This window comes from Hemitrygon akajei, chromosome 31 (genome assembly GCF_048418815.1).
Source record: "Hemitrygon akajei chromosome 31, sHemAka1.3, whole genome shotgun sequence".
In the NCBI taxonomy this organism is placed as follows: Eukaryota; Metazoa; Chordata; class Chondrichthyes; order Myliobatiformes; family Dasyatidae; genus Hemitrygon; species Hemitrygon akajei.
In genome coordinates, this window is record NC_133154.1 from 39,657,347 (window position 1) to 39,674,210 (window position 16,864).

Genomic DNA, 16,864 nt, shown 5'->3' on the forward strand with positions numbered 1-16,864 from the left:
GTGGATATTCCTCTATTCCAAGGTTGTGCCCTTTAGTCCGAGACTCACTCACTCACTCCTGTCCACATGCACTCTACCCAGGCTTTTCAATGTTTGATAGGTTTCAATGATGTCCCCCCTCATTCCTCTAGAATCCATTGAGTACAGGCTCAGAGCATCAAATGTTCCTCATTGATAAGCCTTTCATTCCTGTAATCATTTTCATGAACCTCCTTTGAATCCTCTGCACTGTCAGCACATCCTTTCTTAAGCAGGGGATCCAAAACTGCTCACAATATTCCAAGTGAGGTGCCACCAGTGCCTTTTGGAGCCTCAGTATTACATCCTCGCTTTAATATTCTTGTCCTCTTGAAATGAATACTAACCTACATTTGCATCCTCTCCACCGACTCAACCTGCAAGTTAAACTTCATGGAATCTGACACAAGGACTCCCAAGTCCCTCTGCACCTCATTTAAAAATCAGATGACGTTTCTATTCCTTCTACCAAAGCACATGTCGGTACACTTCCTGACACTATTCCATTTGCCATTTTTTGCCCATTCTCTTATTCTGTCTGTCTTTCTGTAGCCTCCCTACTTCCTGTTCCTCCACCTATCTTTTTATCATATGCAAATTTAGCCACAAAGCTATCAGTTCCATCATCCAAATCATTGACATACAATGTAAAAATAAGTGGTCCCAACACCAGCAGAAAACCACTAGTTGCTGGCAGCCAGTCAAAAAATATTCTCTTTGTGCTCCATCCATGCTAGTATCTTTCCTGTAAGACTATGGGTGTCACACAAGCAGCCTCATGTGTGACACCTTGTCAAAGGCCTTCTGAAAATCCAAGTACACAACATCCACTGATTCACCTTTATCTATCCTGTTTGTTATTTCCTCAAAGAATTCCAACAGATTTCTCAGGCAATGTTTTCCCTTGAGGAAACCATACTAACTTTGGCCTATTTTATCATGTTCCTACAAGTATTCAGAAACCTCATCCTTAACAATTGACTCAATCATCTTCTGAACCACCTAACTGGATTATAATTTCAATTCTTCTGCCTCTCTCCATTCTTGAAGAGTGAAGTGACATTTGAAATTTTCCAGTCCTTTAGAAACATGCTAGAATCTAATGATTCATGCAAGATCTTTACTCTTTGGAAATCTCCAAGAGGCTCAGTCATAGATTATAGTCAAAAGTCAGATCAGTAGATATTGGGATGTTTAAGGAATTGAGGGATGTGATCTTGATTCAAGACAGTGGCCTGAAGTAAACTGCTAACCCTGAGCTTGTTAAATGGCAGATTATGGGAGCTAGGGGGTGAATGGCCCCCTTCCTGTATCTGTTATGTCCTTGCCATTGCGCCACACACTGTAGGACCATAAGACATAGGGGGCAGACTTAGGCCATTTGGCCCATCGAGTCTGCTCCATCATTCTATCATGGCTGATATATTATCCTCCAAACCCTATTCTACTGCCTTCTCCCTCCTTACCTTTGACACCCCTGCTGATCAGGAACATAGCAGCCTCCTCTTTAAATATATCTAATGATTTGGCCTCTGCAGCCATTTGTGGTAATGAAACTAATCTTCATTTCTGTTCCAAAGCATCATCCTTCTATTCTGAGGCTGTGCCATTTGGTCCGAGGTTCCCCCAACACAGGAAAGATCCTCTTCACATCCACTCCACCTAGGCCTTTTAATATTCAATAGGTTTCAATGAGGTCCTCTCTCATTCTTCTAAACTCCAGCAAGTCCAAGCCTAGAGGAATCAAAATGCATAAGTTAACCCTTTCATTCTTGTGAACCTTGTCTGGACCCTCTCCGAGTGGAGCAGTGATGATCTAAAATGCCTATGGGACACGATCATGAGCTGCTGGTGTGGGGACCAGGAGGTGGGTCGCAGGTAAGCTGACAGATCTAACCTTCTTCTCACAGTGGTACCCTGAGGTGAGGCATCACTGTCCCAGCACTCCCATCATCCTCGTGGGCACCAAGCTGGATCTGAGGGACGACAAGGACACCATCGAGAAGTTGAAGGAGAAGAAGTTGGCTCCTATCACCTATCCTCAAGGGCTCGCCATGACAAAGGAAATTGGTATGAGTCGTCCCTTCTCTGGGTCATCAGCTGTGCACACCACACTGAGGGGAGCGGGTGTTTGTAAGGATGGCTCAGTGTGTTAAGGGGTTGACATGTATAAAGCCTTTGAGTTGGTGGGTAAGTGGCCTTTGTAAATTGTCCCCAGTGTGTCGGTGAGTGGTAGTAGGTGGGGTGAATTGATGAATATAAATAGGTGGTTGATGGTTAGTGTGGAATTACTGTTGTCTGAAGTTACTTCATAATGACCCTAATTCTAAACACTGGGCAATGATTTTGAACAAGACTGTCAGGCCCTTCAGCCAATGATGCTATGCTGTCCTTTTAATTCGCTCCAAGATTAATTTAAATTGGAAAGTCTGCTGAGCAGATTTACGAAGATGTTGCCCAGACTAGGGGGCATGAGTTATAGAGGGAGGTTGAGCAGACTAGGTTTATATTTCTTGGTGTGTAGGAAAGTGATGGACAACATCTTTAAAAAAAAAGTCTAAAATTGAGGCACATTGATATGGTGGACTAGGATGAGTGTGGAATGATTTAAGAGGGACATGAGGGGAGACTGAGGAACTGGTTGAGACAGGTACAATAGTATGATTTAAGAAGCAATCAAATAAAATACATGGAAGCCTGGGGCTTGGAGGGATATTGATTAAATGCAGGAAATTGGGTGGTCATTATGGACTGGTTGGGCCGAATGGCCTGTATCCATGCTGTATTGTTCTATGACTCTACTCATGATCAAAATAAAAACTGTAGATGCTGGAAACCTGGATAACAGGAAATGTTGGAAACACTCAGCAGGTCAAGCAGCGTCTGAGGGGAGAGAGAGAGAGAGACTCGTTTACAATTCAGGTCGATTGTGAACACTGCCTGACCTGCTAAGTATTTCCAATCTTGACTGTTTAAGATTGCATTGTCACTGTGTAAAGTCTGCTTGTGTCCCAAACTTTAGTATATTGCTCAATCAAAATGAACATGTTTCACTCCAGTTCCTCATTGAGTGCCTGTCATAAAGCTGATGTAAACTTAGAGCTTTGAGCAGTACAGACCCATTGGACTACAATGTCACACTGACCTTTAAACCCGCTCCAAAATCAATCGCGCCCTTCCTTCCTGCATCAGCCTCCATTTTTCTTTCATCCATGTGACTGTCTAAGTCTCTTAACTGTCTCTAACATATCAATGTTCACTGCCACCTCTGTCAATGTGTGCCACTCTGGGTATAAAAAAAACTTACCTCTGACATCTCACTTTATTTACCTCCAATCACCTTGAAGTTATGCCCCTTTGTATTAACCAACTTCACCCTGGACTGTCCACGCTGACTGTCCACTCGATCTATGCCTTTATCAATATGCTCCTCTATCAAGTTCCTGGATTGAGGTAGTGAATGTTTTCTAAAACACCCTAAGATATAGGAGCAGAATTAGACCATTTTTCCTCTCAGCCCCAATCTCCTGCCTTCCCTCCATATCCCTTCATGCCCTGACCAATCAAGAATCTATCACCCTCTGCCTTAAATATACAGAAAGACTTGGTCTCCACAGCTGCCTGTGACAAAGAATTCCAGATTCACCACTCTCTGGCTAAAGAAATTCCTACTAATTTCCATTCTAAAAGGACACCCCTCTATTCTGAGGCTGATTTTTGACTCTCCCACCATAGGAAAATCCTGTCATTTGATGGCTGAATGTGTAATTGAATCCCTGTAGTGAGCGCTGGTTCTGTGAAACCCAGAGTCATCAGTGACTTGGTGAACTGGAGTTTCTGCTGTACTTTCCGGCCACTTTGAGTTGCCATGTACACCTGCGACAGTATGGGGTCTTTTCTGGTTTCTCCCTGGATCATTTCTGCCATAATAGGGAGACTTTTAATTGGCATTAGAGGGAGTATATCAAGAGGAGTATCCTCTTTTGTAAATATTTCAGGCATTTCATTTTCCAAGGGTAAACAGGACAATCCATCAGCATTTTTGTGATTAGTCGTCCCCACTTCACCCTTCCATTGATGCCCACATCTTATATGTGAGTACTAGTTCTGAGGGAATGATAAAACAAGTCTTGCTTGGCTATTTGGTTCCCTGATCATTTCTTCTCTACATATGTTGAGGTAAGCTGCTTGTTCCCCTCACTTAGAATACCTGACAATTAAACGTAGACCATTCTATTTCCCCTGGGAGTTCTCACCCGTGATCTTGACGGCAGTTTCATGCCACCAGCGGCTAATTATAAGCAAGCACTTGCGACACTGCACAGTGCTGTGTGCAGACAAGAAACAGCCCATCCCAATGCATTTCAAGTTATTGGTGACGACCTTAACCAGGCGTGTTTAAAGAAAACTCTGCCGAATTATCACCAGCCTATAACCTGTTGCACCAGAGGTCCCAAGCACGAGACCACTGCTACACTGTAATAAGGAACACCTGTCTTTCCTTCCTGAGACCACGTCGGATCATTTGGCTGGACTCCTATTTCCTGCGTACAGACAGATCCTGAACAGCAAGGCTCCAGAGATCAAGATAACCAAGAGGTGGTCGTGGGAGGCTGAGGAACGGTTACAGGATTGCCTTGGGTCAGTGGACTGGGCCAAGTTCAAGAACTCACCTGAGGACCTGAATGACCACACCAGGGTCATTACAGACTCTATTGAAACAGCTGTGGATAAGTGTGCCCTCACAAAATCGTTCAGGGTTTTCCTCAATCAGAAACCTGGGCGAACAATGAAATCTGGAACCTGCTGAGAGCCAGAACAAAGACATTCATGCCTGAAGATGAAGAATGCTACAAGAGGTGCAGGTATGATCTCCGGAAAGCCATCTCTCGGGCAAAGTGGAGATTCTGGACTAGGCTGGAGTCAACGAGGGATGCTCAATAGCTATGACAGGGTTTGAATGCCACAACCTCCTACAAAGATAAATCTGTGACAAAGGGGACAGCAGAGCTTCACTTACAGATGAGCCCAATACCTTTTATGCTCGCTTTGATAATCAGAACAGAGAGGAACCATCGCACTATCTTTGGTCTCAGTACCTGAAGATGATGTGCAGGCTGCCTTCAAGGGAGTGAATCCAAGGAAGCATTCGGTCCGGATGAAGTACCTGGCTGAGTACTGAGAACCTGTGTGGACCAGCTGGCTGGTGTATTCACAGATACCTTCAATCCCTCACTCCAGCAGTGTGTGTTACCCATCTAGGCTAGATTAGCCACCTAGGCTTCAATCGTACCGGTGCCCAAGAACAGCCTGGTAATCTGTCTGAATGACCATCACCCAGTGGCATTTACATCCACAGTGATGAAGTGTTTTGAGAGGCTGGTGTTGAAGCATACTAACTCCTGTGTGAGTGACGACTTGGATCTGCTCCAATATGCTTACCAAAGCAACAGGTCCACAGCAGATGCTGTCTCATTGGGTCTTCACACAACCCCGGAACATCTGGACAGCAAAGATGCAAACTTCAGGATGCTCTTTATTGATTACAACTTGGCATTCAGTACTATTCAAAACTAATCAGTAGACTCCAGGACTGGGTCTCAATACCTCCTTGTGCATTTGGATCCTGAATTTCCCCATTTGTAGACTCCATTTAGTTTGGATTAGCAAAAACATCTCCTCCACAATCTCCAGCAGCACAGGAGCACCACAGGGATGTGTGTTTAGCCCCCTGATTTACTCACTTTACACCTACGACTGTGTGGCTAAGCACAGCTCCAATACCATCTACAAGTTTGCTGATGACACCACTGTTGTGGACTGAATCAGCATTCAGGAGGGAGAATGAAAATTTGGCTGAATGATGTAATAACAACAACCTGTCACTCAATGTCAACTGGAACTGATAGTAGACTTCAGGGAGAGGCAAACCAGAGGTCCATGAGCAAGTAATCATCAGAGGTGGAGAGGGTCAATAACTTTAAATTCCATGGTGCACTACCTCAGAGGACCTCATCATATAAGCATAATTGCAAAGAAAGCACAACAGCATGGCTCCTCAGGAGACTGTGGAGACTCGGCGTGTCATCAAAATGCTCGGCAAACTTCTATAGATGTGTGGTGGAAAGTGTACTGACTGTCTGCACTGTGGTCTGGTGTGGGAACGCCAATGCCTTTGGAGTGGAAAATCCTACAGAAGGTAGTGGATTTGGCCCAGTACATCACGGGTAAAACCACTGAGCACCTCTACGTGAAACGTTGCCGTGGAAAGGCAGCATTCATCATTAAAGATCCTCACCACCCAGGCCGTGCTTTTTTCTCACTGCTGCCATCAGGTAGAAGGTACAAGAGCCTCAGGACTCGCACCACCAGGTTCAAGAACAGTTACTGCCCCTCAACCATCAGGCTCTTGGAAAAAAGGGGATAACTACACTCATTCTACTTCTGGTGTTCCCACAACCAAAGTTCTCACTTTAAGGACTCTTTATCTTGTTATTTCATGCTCTCGTTATTTATTTTACATTTGTATTTGCACAGTTTGTTGTTCATTGATCCTGTTTAACAGTTACTGTTCTACGGATTTGCTGAGTATGCTGGCAGAAAAAGAATCTCAGGGTTGTATGTGGTGACATGTATGTACTCTGATAAATTTTACTTAAACTTTGAGGACAGTGTTGAACAAGTTAAGAGTTGGCCATGCCAGCTGAATTGTTTTTATACAACAACTGGGGTTGATTTCATGTTCATTACTACTGGAATTGATTTTAATTCCAGACTTGTGGTTTAAATCTCCTAGCTGCAGTTGGGGATTCAAACCTGTATCCCTAGAAATATTGTCCCGAGTTCCAAGCTATTGCACCAATATGCTCGTTATTGCCCTCAGACCGGGACTCTTGCTGAGAGGCTGTGCTGTAATTTCCTGCCCACCATTTCCTTCTCACCATAGCACCCTGTCAATGTGCAACAACTGTTCCAGATATTGATGTGGGAGGAACCATGATTCCAGAGATTGCTGGAAAGGGGTAGAGTCCAAGCTATTGGTCCACAGGGAATGGTGGAGTTTGATATGACTGGTTCTGTCTTTGCTCAGTTGAGGAAGTTGGTAACTTGCCTTGTGTTGTAATCTCTCTGAGTGTTTGGGGAAGGACAGCCCTGCCCTGTGCTGAATTTGGACACAACCACACACCACTTCCTTTAACGTTTCTATGTACCACGGACTTTCAGAACAAGTCATTACTTCAGTATGCATTCTGTTCACCAACTGAGACCATCTCTTCCCTCCCCTCTAATATAGTCGGCAACTGACTCACTATAGAAAAAAGTTTTAAAAATCACGTCTTGATCTTCCCATATACAGCCAGTAAAACTAAGGCCTGTTTAATCCTTCCTATTGTAAGTCAGCTGCCATGCCAGGATCCAACTTGCTAAACCTTTGCTGTCTGATCACAGGAGTGTGTTCAAAGTCTACTTGATTTAGAGGCATGTAAGGAGATTAGAACAGGAATCAGCAGTTTAGGCAAAGAGGTGGGTGTTCAGGTGAAGAGTGGTCCTATTGAAGGCTCTCAGCCCAAAACATCTACTGTTTATTCCCTTCCATAGATGCTGTCTGACCGCTGAGTTACTCCAACATTTTGTGTGTGTTGCTCTGGATTTCCAGCATCTGTACATTCCCTTGTGCTGACAGTGCCCAGATTGCCAAAGAAATGAATTTAAAGTATTTACTTCCGGCATTGTGTTCAGTGTCTGGTTATTTGCAGTAATAACAATGTGGAATTTGGAGCAGTGATGTTGAGGTGGCAGCACGATATTAATAGTAATACAATCACTTGGAGTCGAGTATGAGTTGTTGTCTATTGGTGGCTGTGGAGCTCAATCTGGGATCCACACAATCCTGACCTCTTTGCCACTTACTGATCATCATGGGACTTAATCCGGGATGTTAGGGAGGCTTCCCTTAATGGAGTACACCTGTGTGTGACTTTGTTTATTGTGGAGAGGCTGATGCACGGGCAGCCACAACGTGGTCCTTGACAGATCAGGATCAGTGAATAGTGGCATGGAGTGAAAGATGACTGGGGACCTTCACTGCCGCAGGCTTCCTCCACCTTCCCTGCCATTGTGATGTGTCGTCATCTTCTGCCAGCTCCACTGTTGAAGTCTCGGTTGGATCATTCTTTGTCTGGAACCTCCTCCTTCACCGTACCAGCATGGGCGACCCAGCCAGGAGCTAAGCTCCAGACGGCATCGCTCTGAGGGTCTCAGGAAGTGGCACCACGATAAGATGATGACCCTTGGAGAAGGGCAGCACGATGTCATTTAGGCTTGTGTTCACTAGAGCTCAGAAGAATGAGGGAGGATCTCCTCGGATTTGCAAAACTCAGTCAGACTGAGAAGGATGTTCTCATGGTGGGAGGAGGTCCAAGGTCAAGGGGTCACAGTTAAGGATGAGGTGGGGAGGGAAGAGTTCACAGACTGAGAGAAGGGGAAAAACTTTTAAGATGAGGATGTTCTTTTCGCAGAGCTGCACAGCTGAAAGTAGTTGAAGTCATCATTTAATACTCAAGAAGGATTTGGCTATTGTTCTTAGGATGAGAGATTTAAAGGAATATAAGTCATAGAATCATAGAAAAGTAGAGCAAAAAAAAACAGGCCCTTCAGTCCATCTCGTCCATGCTGAACCATTTAATCTGTCTACTTCCACCAACCTGCACTGGGACCATAGCCCTCCATACCCCTACCATCCATGTACTGAACCAAACTTCTCTTAAATGTTGAAAACATGGAGGAATTTAAGGTGTGGGGGGGTATATGGGAGGCAGGGTTTGAGGGTCGGCACAACATTGTGGGCCGAAGGGCCTGTAATGTGCTGTACTATTCTATATAATCTATCTATAAAACGAGCTCACGTGCACCACTTGCGCTGGGAGCTTGCTCCACACTCTCACCACCCTCTGAGAAAAAAAATCTCCCCTCATGTTCACCTTAAACTTTTCACCTTTCATCCTTAACCCATGACCTCTAGTTATAGCTCCGCCCAACCTTAGTACGAAAAGCCTGCTTGCACTTACCCTATCTGTACCCCTCATGAGTTAAACAGAAAGGGGGCAGGCATAAAACAATGACATTTGGACCATCGAGTCTTCTCTGTCATTCCATCATGGCTGATTTATTAACCCTTTCAACCCCATTCTCCTGCCTTATCCCCACAACTGTTGTTGCCCTTACTAATCAAGATCCTATCAACCTCCATTTTAAATATACAGGTAGTCCCCGAGTTACAAACGTCCGACTTACAGACAACTTGTACTTACGAACCAAGGAAGGAGAACGCCGTCCGCCATTTTAAGTCGTTGCCATTGACACTGTGTTGAGTGTTTAACTTTGTACTTGGCTTAAATTTTTCTTAGTAAGACTCACCCTGACCCTGCCCCCCTCCCCAGTTCTGGTCGGCTGGTGGCGCAGTGAGATCAGCAAGTTCGATCCAGTGACAGACTGCTCCTGTGCTGGGTTGATGTAAATCCAGCGACTCCCGTACCATCCATGCTGGGTGGATGTCGAGCTCGCAACACGACCTCGTAAAAAAAAAAACTACCACCTCCAGTTTAAATACCCACGGAATATTGTGGAGGATCAAATACCCAAACCCAGCACAGCCCCCACTTGTCCCATTCAGCCTGTCTCAGTCTTAGGACCCAGCAGACCTTGGGAGCCGGCACAGCTCGGGAACCGATGCCCACAGTGTTTCTGTTCCATTGATGGGAAGCGATCGCGATTGAAAATAAAGTGGAAATGATAAAGCGTTTGGAAAGAGGTGAAATGCTGTCGGTCATTGGAAAAGCTTTAGGCTACAGTTGGTCAACAATCGGAACAATTTTAAAGGATAACAGATAAAGTGAGAAGAATGGAGCATGTGAAAGGCCCTGCCCTGATGAAAGCTACAATTATTACTAAGCAATGCAGCAGTTTAATTATTGGAATACATACGTTTCTTAAGTGTTTTATATGCATAGAAAGGTAAAATATATAGTATATACTAAAACAAATGTTTGACGAACTGATGCTAAATAATACCAGATGTACTTGTTCCGACTTACCTAAAAATTGGACTTAAAGACGGACTCAGGAATGGAACTCGTACGTAACCCGGGGACTGCCTGTACCCAATGACTTAGCCTCCACAGCTGTCTGTGATACTGAATTCCACAAATTTACTATCCTTTGGCTAAAGAAATTCCTTCACATCTCTGTTCTAAAGGGATATCCTGTTCTGAGGCTGAGCCCTCTAGTCCCAGACCTCCCCCACTTATAGGGAACAACCTCTCCCTAACCACTCTATCAGTATTCAGTATGCTTCACTGAGAATCCCCGGATTGTTCTAACATCCAGTGACTACAGACCCAGAGCCATAAAATGGCCTTGAGATCATTCGCAAGAACCTCTTCTGAACCCTCTCAAATGACTTTGTTAGGTAAGCACCCAAAACTGCTCATGTTACTCCACATGAGGTCTGACCAATGTCAACATTGCTTTTAAAGACTGGAATATATAAGCAAGGATGGAAAGGGGTATACTCCTGAATTTTGCTACTCAGCACTGATGATATTGAATGCTGGCGAAGTCTGAATTGGTTTGTTTCTGTGAAGACCCTTTCATCACCTCCCTAGTCCTCCCTTACATCACCTCCCTACAGTTGTCTTTCACCAGCACCCAAGGCATCCTGGCCCAGCAATGTGTGGGAGCATCTTCACTGCATTGGGCAGAGTGGCCTGTTTCTGCTCCCAAACCAAATGCCTACAACACTTGTCAATCACTGTGGTTTCAAGGGGATGGTTTTTGGGGAAGTGAAGGGTCAGGTTAGGGTTTAGGGAAGCGATATGGGGGAATAGGTCAGGCCAGAGTCTAAGCCAGTGATGCAGAGGTGGGATACTGGTGGTCAGCTGTTGGATGCGGAGTTGGCAGACTGGCATGGACAAGGGCTGATACCCCCTCCTCCAGGCCAACAAACTGTCAGCAGGTTCTGTATGGACAGGAGGAACAAGAACCAAGAGGTACGCAAATTGGTGAGACTGGGTTTGGAGGTCCAGTGTCTGGAGTCCGTCACAGGCAAATCCGGTGTTCAGTGATCACCGGGTTTCAGAGTCGATGTTACGGCCCAAGGGTCGATCGGAAGTCTGGAAATTGAGGCCCATTGGACAAAGTCTTGGGTCGAGCTGGGGAAGTCAAAAGTCTACTGTCTCTGAATCTGCTGGGGTTAGGGAAATGAGAATGTGCTTGAGAGTGAAGGAGGCATGGGGCTGGTTTTGCTGCTAATCATATTCTGCTGAACATGGAATGAATGCTGTGTTGTTGCCAGAATGTGTGTCAGCACATGGGCACTACCCCCAGCATTTCCCTGAGTGAATTGGTTGTTAATGCAGATGCAGCATCTCACTGCAGGTTCAAGTTCCTTTGTCATTCAACCATACATGAATGCTGTGTTCCTCCAGTGCCAAGATTCAAAAGACAATTCCAACATTCACATACAGCACAGGGCACATATAAGACAGCAGTAAAATACAGTCTCACACAAAACTATGTACAGTACTGTGCAAAAAGTCTTAGGCATGTAGCTAGTACAGTATTTGCCAAAGTGGAGCGGTGAACAAGCTTGTAAATCTGGCGGGACCAAAGGATATTTAGGAATGGCAAGGGTGGAGCACCACAGGAGGGGTATGGGACAGGTGGCAGAGGAAGTGCCAAGGGTGGGCAGTGGTGCTGGTACAGACACACACAGCCCTGAGTGACACCAGCTTATTTGATTCCAAACAATTGGTTTATTGATCATTACAGAATGTCTCTCTGGTGCTTCCTGCTCCCTCCCCTCTCCCTTCCCCTTTTCCCAACCATGATTCTCTTCTCCCTGCCTCCTTCCCACTCTCTGTCCACAATAGACCATATCAGAATCTGGTTTGTCATCACTCACATGTCATGAACTTTAATTTCAGCAGCAGTATAGAGCAATATATAAAATTACTACAGTACTATGCAAGAGTCTTGGGCACCCTGACTATATGTAGTGCCCAAGGCTTTTGCATAGTATAATGGTCCTAGTCCAAGTCCCTGAGTCCATAATGTTGCAACTGCCTACAGTCGAACACAATACAGCTTGTCTTCTGCCGAGCTAACACTGGGGGGCAGCACTGCCCTTAGCGTGGATGCCACACCGCACCGCTTCTCCTGAGTGGCAGCAAACTGGTGACATCACGGCTTGGGGCCTAGTCCGCGCTTTGCCCGAGGCCACACAGCTCTCCCACCGAATGCTCCCGTCGTTGGGCAATAAACCAATGAATTGGACTTGCACATTCCACACCTCCATTATCCAACAGGGTCTTGCAGTCACAAGAAAAACGATGAAGACGATTACTTGCTTTTAGATTGCACACCTCCTTCGCGCACGAATGACTCTCTGTCGCTCACATCAACACCGTCCCTATCAAATCCAACTTCTCCATTAGTGAGGAACTGGCTGATGGGTTAGACCTGCAGGACTTTAAGCTCTTGTGTTTGTTAAAAAATGTTTAAAAAAGACATTAACACCTTTGGTTGACCCCTGGAGGCCACTGCGTCTGAGTGTACTGCCAACTTACCAGAAGGTTCTGTTATGATGTAAATGTGATAAATAAATATGAACCTTGAAAAAGCCGTGACCTATTTGAATGGGTGAAAGAGGCAGACATTTGCTTCACTACCTCATGATGGCGACTGAGAGGGTGGGGGAAATCCGGCCTATATTTAAACAAAACAAGTTAGCCACTTCTGCTTTCCCTGCTCTCTTAAAAAAAAATCCCTCTGCTCCAAAACCTGCCCTGACCTTAATTCAGAGTTATTTATTTCCAATGAATAGTTATACTGTTCTATTACATTATTAAGGATTAAGTTTTGGGGTTCTTAGAGCCACATGATAAAACAGACCAAAGTCTGCATAGTTTTCTTAAGGGGAAATCTTGCCTGAATTCTTTGAGGAAATAACAGGCAAGATACCACGGCCTAGTATGAAAACACTAATTTCCTTGAACGGAAAAGCCTACAAAAATAGTGCATACGACCCAGTCCATCACAGGTAAAGCCCTCCCCACCAATGAGTACATATACACAGAGCCCTGTAGCACGAAAGCAGCATCCATCTTCAAGGACCTTCACCAAGGCAAGTAATGCAATTTTTGCTCACTGAGGAACATTTTGAGTTGAGATCGTTACATGGTCTGTTGGTTGCTGAGAAAGAACCACTAAAATATATAAAGGTTGTAGATGCCATTGCATCTACAATTGTAGAACAAATGTTTTCTTCTTGCTCCTGCCATCAGGAAGGAGGTACAGAAGCCTCAGGACCCACCCCACCAGCTTCAGAAATCACAGTAAAGGCCTCCTGAATCAGAGTGGATAATTTCACTCACTCATGACCTATGAACTCTCTTTCAAGGACTCTTCATCTCATGATCTTGATATTTATTTGCTTATTTATCATTTTTTTCTTTTGGTATTTGCAGTTTGGTGTCTTTACTTTGTCACCAAACAATTGATACTAGAGCGTACAATCATCACAGCGATATTTGATTCTGCGCTTCGCGCTCCCAGATATAATAAAAAAATTTAAATTATAAATCATAATTAGAAAATAGAAAAGGGAAAGTAAGGTAGTGCAAGTCAGGTCCAGATATCTGGAAAGTACGGCCCAGATCCGGGTCAGGATCTGTTCAGCAGTCTTATCACAGTTAGAAAGAACCTGTTCCCAAATCTGGCCGTACGAATCTTCATGCTCCTGAACCTTCTCCGTGAGGGAAGTGGGACAAAAAGTGTGTTGTCCTTGATTATCCTGGCAGCACTGCTCCAACAGAGTGCGGTGTAAAGTGAGTCCAAGGATGGAAGATTGGTTTGTGTGATGTGCTGGGCTGTGTTCACGATCTTCTGCAGCTTTTGATCTTTTCCTCATTGGTTGCTTGTGCATTCATTCTATGGTGTCTGTTTGTATCTGCTGTGAATGCCTGCAAGAAAATAAATCTCAGGGTTGTACTTGATCTTTTGATGAAATGATGGAGCAGACTTGATGGGCCATACGGACTACATTTGCTGCTTTGTCTTGTGGCCTAATTTCACAAAGGTCGTTTGGTTTCTCCCCACATGGCAGACTGACATGCCTGATTTGAGGAAAGGAACAAATGTATGAAATTGAGTCTGCAATTTTTCAGAATCTGTTGGACTCCCTGGGCTGAGAATTGCTTGAAGTGATCAAAGTTGTGTTTTCATCATCCTGGTTATTTCAGTTGGTGTGGGTATACTGCCTGAACGCAAAGCTATTATGGAATCGTGATAATGGGGCCTTTTCAGCCCACTAAGATGGTATTAACCATTAACAGCAATTTGCATTAATCCCATTTTATTCTCCCCTCATTCCTATGAATTCCATCCCATCCCAACACTCCTCTACTGCTCACCTCCACACTAGGGGAAAGTTACAGTGACATCTAACATACTGGACATCTTAGATCACATGGAGAACATGCAAACACCATCAGAATCAAATGCGGGTAACTGAAGTTGTTTGGCAACAAAACTCAACAGGTTGGTCACCATCTACAGAGAGGAATAAACAATCGATACTTCAGGCTGAGATCCTTCCCCAGGACTGGAGAGGAAGGGGTAAAGTTTCTTTCTTTCTTCCCTTTATGGTCCTGATGAAGGTTCTTGGCCTAAAACATCAACTGTTTATTCCTCTTTAGAGATGCTGCCTGACCTGCTGAATTCTTCCAGCATCTGCAGAATCCCTTGTGTTTTTGGCAGCAGCACTACCTGCACCATCTTCATGGGATTAGTCTACCTGTTAATCCTAGCTTCGATGACCATCCATTGCCAAATGTATGTGAGTGATATGTTCACGACTGAGCTGGCAGCAAAAGTCTGCTAGTGAGACTCTCCCACAGAGGAAGAGCTCACTGACAAGTTGGCTGGTGGATGATAATACTGAGGATGGAGTAGGGCGGAGGGTTGGCAGTGTCGAGAGAGGAAGGGATACCATTCATAGTCTTGGAGAGAGATTGAAACAAAATTCTGGAAATGCTCAGCAGGTCAGGCAGCATCTGTGCAGACAGAAACCTCACATCAGAGCCTTTTTTGGAAGATTATCGACGTGAAAAATTAACTGTTTTTCTCTCCACAGATCTCAATTAAGTGTTATCTGTTAAGGTGAGAGGGAGCAAGTTTACCCAGCATAGTGTGTGCATGGAACTCACTGCCAGAGGTGGTGGTGAAGGTAAATATGTTAGAAGCATTTTAGAGGCCCTTAGATAGGGACATAAATGTGCAGAGAATGGAGGAATATGTAGGCAGAAGGAACTAGTTTAATTAAGCATCTAATTATTTTGGCACAACGTTGCGGACCGAAGTGGTCTTGTACTGTTCTATTTTCAGATCTTTTTACAGCTTTATTTTTCTTTTTCTGTTTCCTGCTTCCAACCAGACCAACAAGGTTGTTTCATTGTTTGCAATGTTCAGACTTCTGTCCCAAAGGCCAGGCTGACTTGAGAACCCACCCCCTGCCTCCTTGTTGCAGTCTGGGTTACACCGCCACCTGTTGGATGAGCTCTGGTGGTGCATCTTAGCTCTGATGCAAGTGATGCAATTTTTGCTCACTGAAGGAACATTCTGAGTTGGGATCATGACTCAGTTTGTTGGTTGTTGAAGAGCTGCCATTAAAATACCTAATGGCTGTAGATGCCATTACATCTACAATCTCTTCTCACTGCTGTCATCAGGAAAAGGGTACAGAAACATTAGTTCTCACACTACCGGGTTGAGGAAGAGTTATTACCATCAGGTTCCTGAACCAGAGTGGATAACTTCACTCACCTTGACACTAAACTAATCCCATGACCTATGGACTCTCTTTTAAGTTCTCTTCATCCCATGATATTGATAGCTATTGCTTATTTATTTATTACTAATTTTCTTTCATTTTGTTTGCAGTTTGTTGTCTTTTGCACATGGGCTGTTTGTCTTTCTGAGCAGTTTTTCAGATTCTCTTGTCTTTGTATTTATTGTAAATGCCTGCAAGAAGATGACTCTCGCGGTTCTATATGGGGACATGTACTTTGATAATAAAGCTTACTTTCAACTTTGAGCTTTGGCAAAATGTAACAACACAGATGCAGAGTCTCATCCCGAACTGTCGACTCTCCACCTCCATCTACGAATGCTACCTGGCCTACTGAGTCTGTCCAGCAGTTTGGTTTTCACACTGAATGCCACTAGGACAGTGGGCTAAGGGCAGGACCTGAGTTAACTTTTCATTTCAGCTTTGCAGTTTGATGGACAAGGTTGGACCCGAACCTGCTGGGTGGTAAATTCAATCAGAATCTGTGAGGTGCTCTCAGTCACACTGGCCAGTGAAATGTTGTTGTTGGGGCATTTCTGTTCGGATTACTTCGAACAGTTTTCAAGCTGTCCCTATTGTGGAAGTACAGTTTAAACCTGCCCATGTTTTGTTACTGAGATGTACACGTGATAATACATGATCCATGATACAAATGACTTTCCACGGCATAGATGTGTGAAAAATCAGGAACACCTTTATGATTATCTAATCTGTCTGCGGCCTCTCTCATTCTCTGAAACTACCTCCAGCGCTGCACCTTCGGATGTCTCCAACTGTGGCTCTTTGCACAACTCTATCTCCGCCACCTCCATGTTGGTGGCCATACCTTCAGTTCCAGGTCGGTTTATTGTCATATGTACAGCAGCACCACGGGCACAAAGCATCAGCTACGTGGTATTCACAAGGAAATAGAAATTAAGCATAAATTGTACATGATAT

At 44.5% G+C, this 16,864-nt stretch overlaps 1 protein-coding gene across 1 annotated transcript in view; it reads left to right on the forward strand.

Moving 5' to 3' along the window:
- LOC140719259 (ras-related C3 botulinum toxin substrate 1-like) overlaps nt 1-16,864 on the forward strand; it is a 111,511-nt gene that overhangs the window by 78,885 nt on the left and 15,762 nt on the right. Inside the window, exon 5 of the mRNA XM_073033752.1 lies at nt 1,929-2,088. Within this exon, the coding sequence (XP_072889853.1) occupies nt 1,929-2,088 (160 nt within the window). The remainder of the gene's footprint in view (nt 1-1,928; nt 2,089-16,864) is intronic.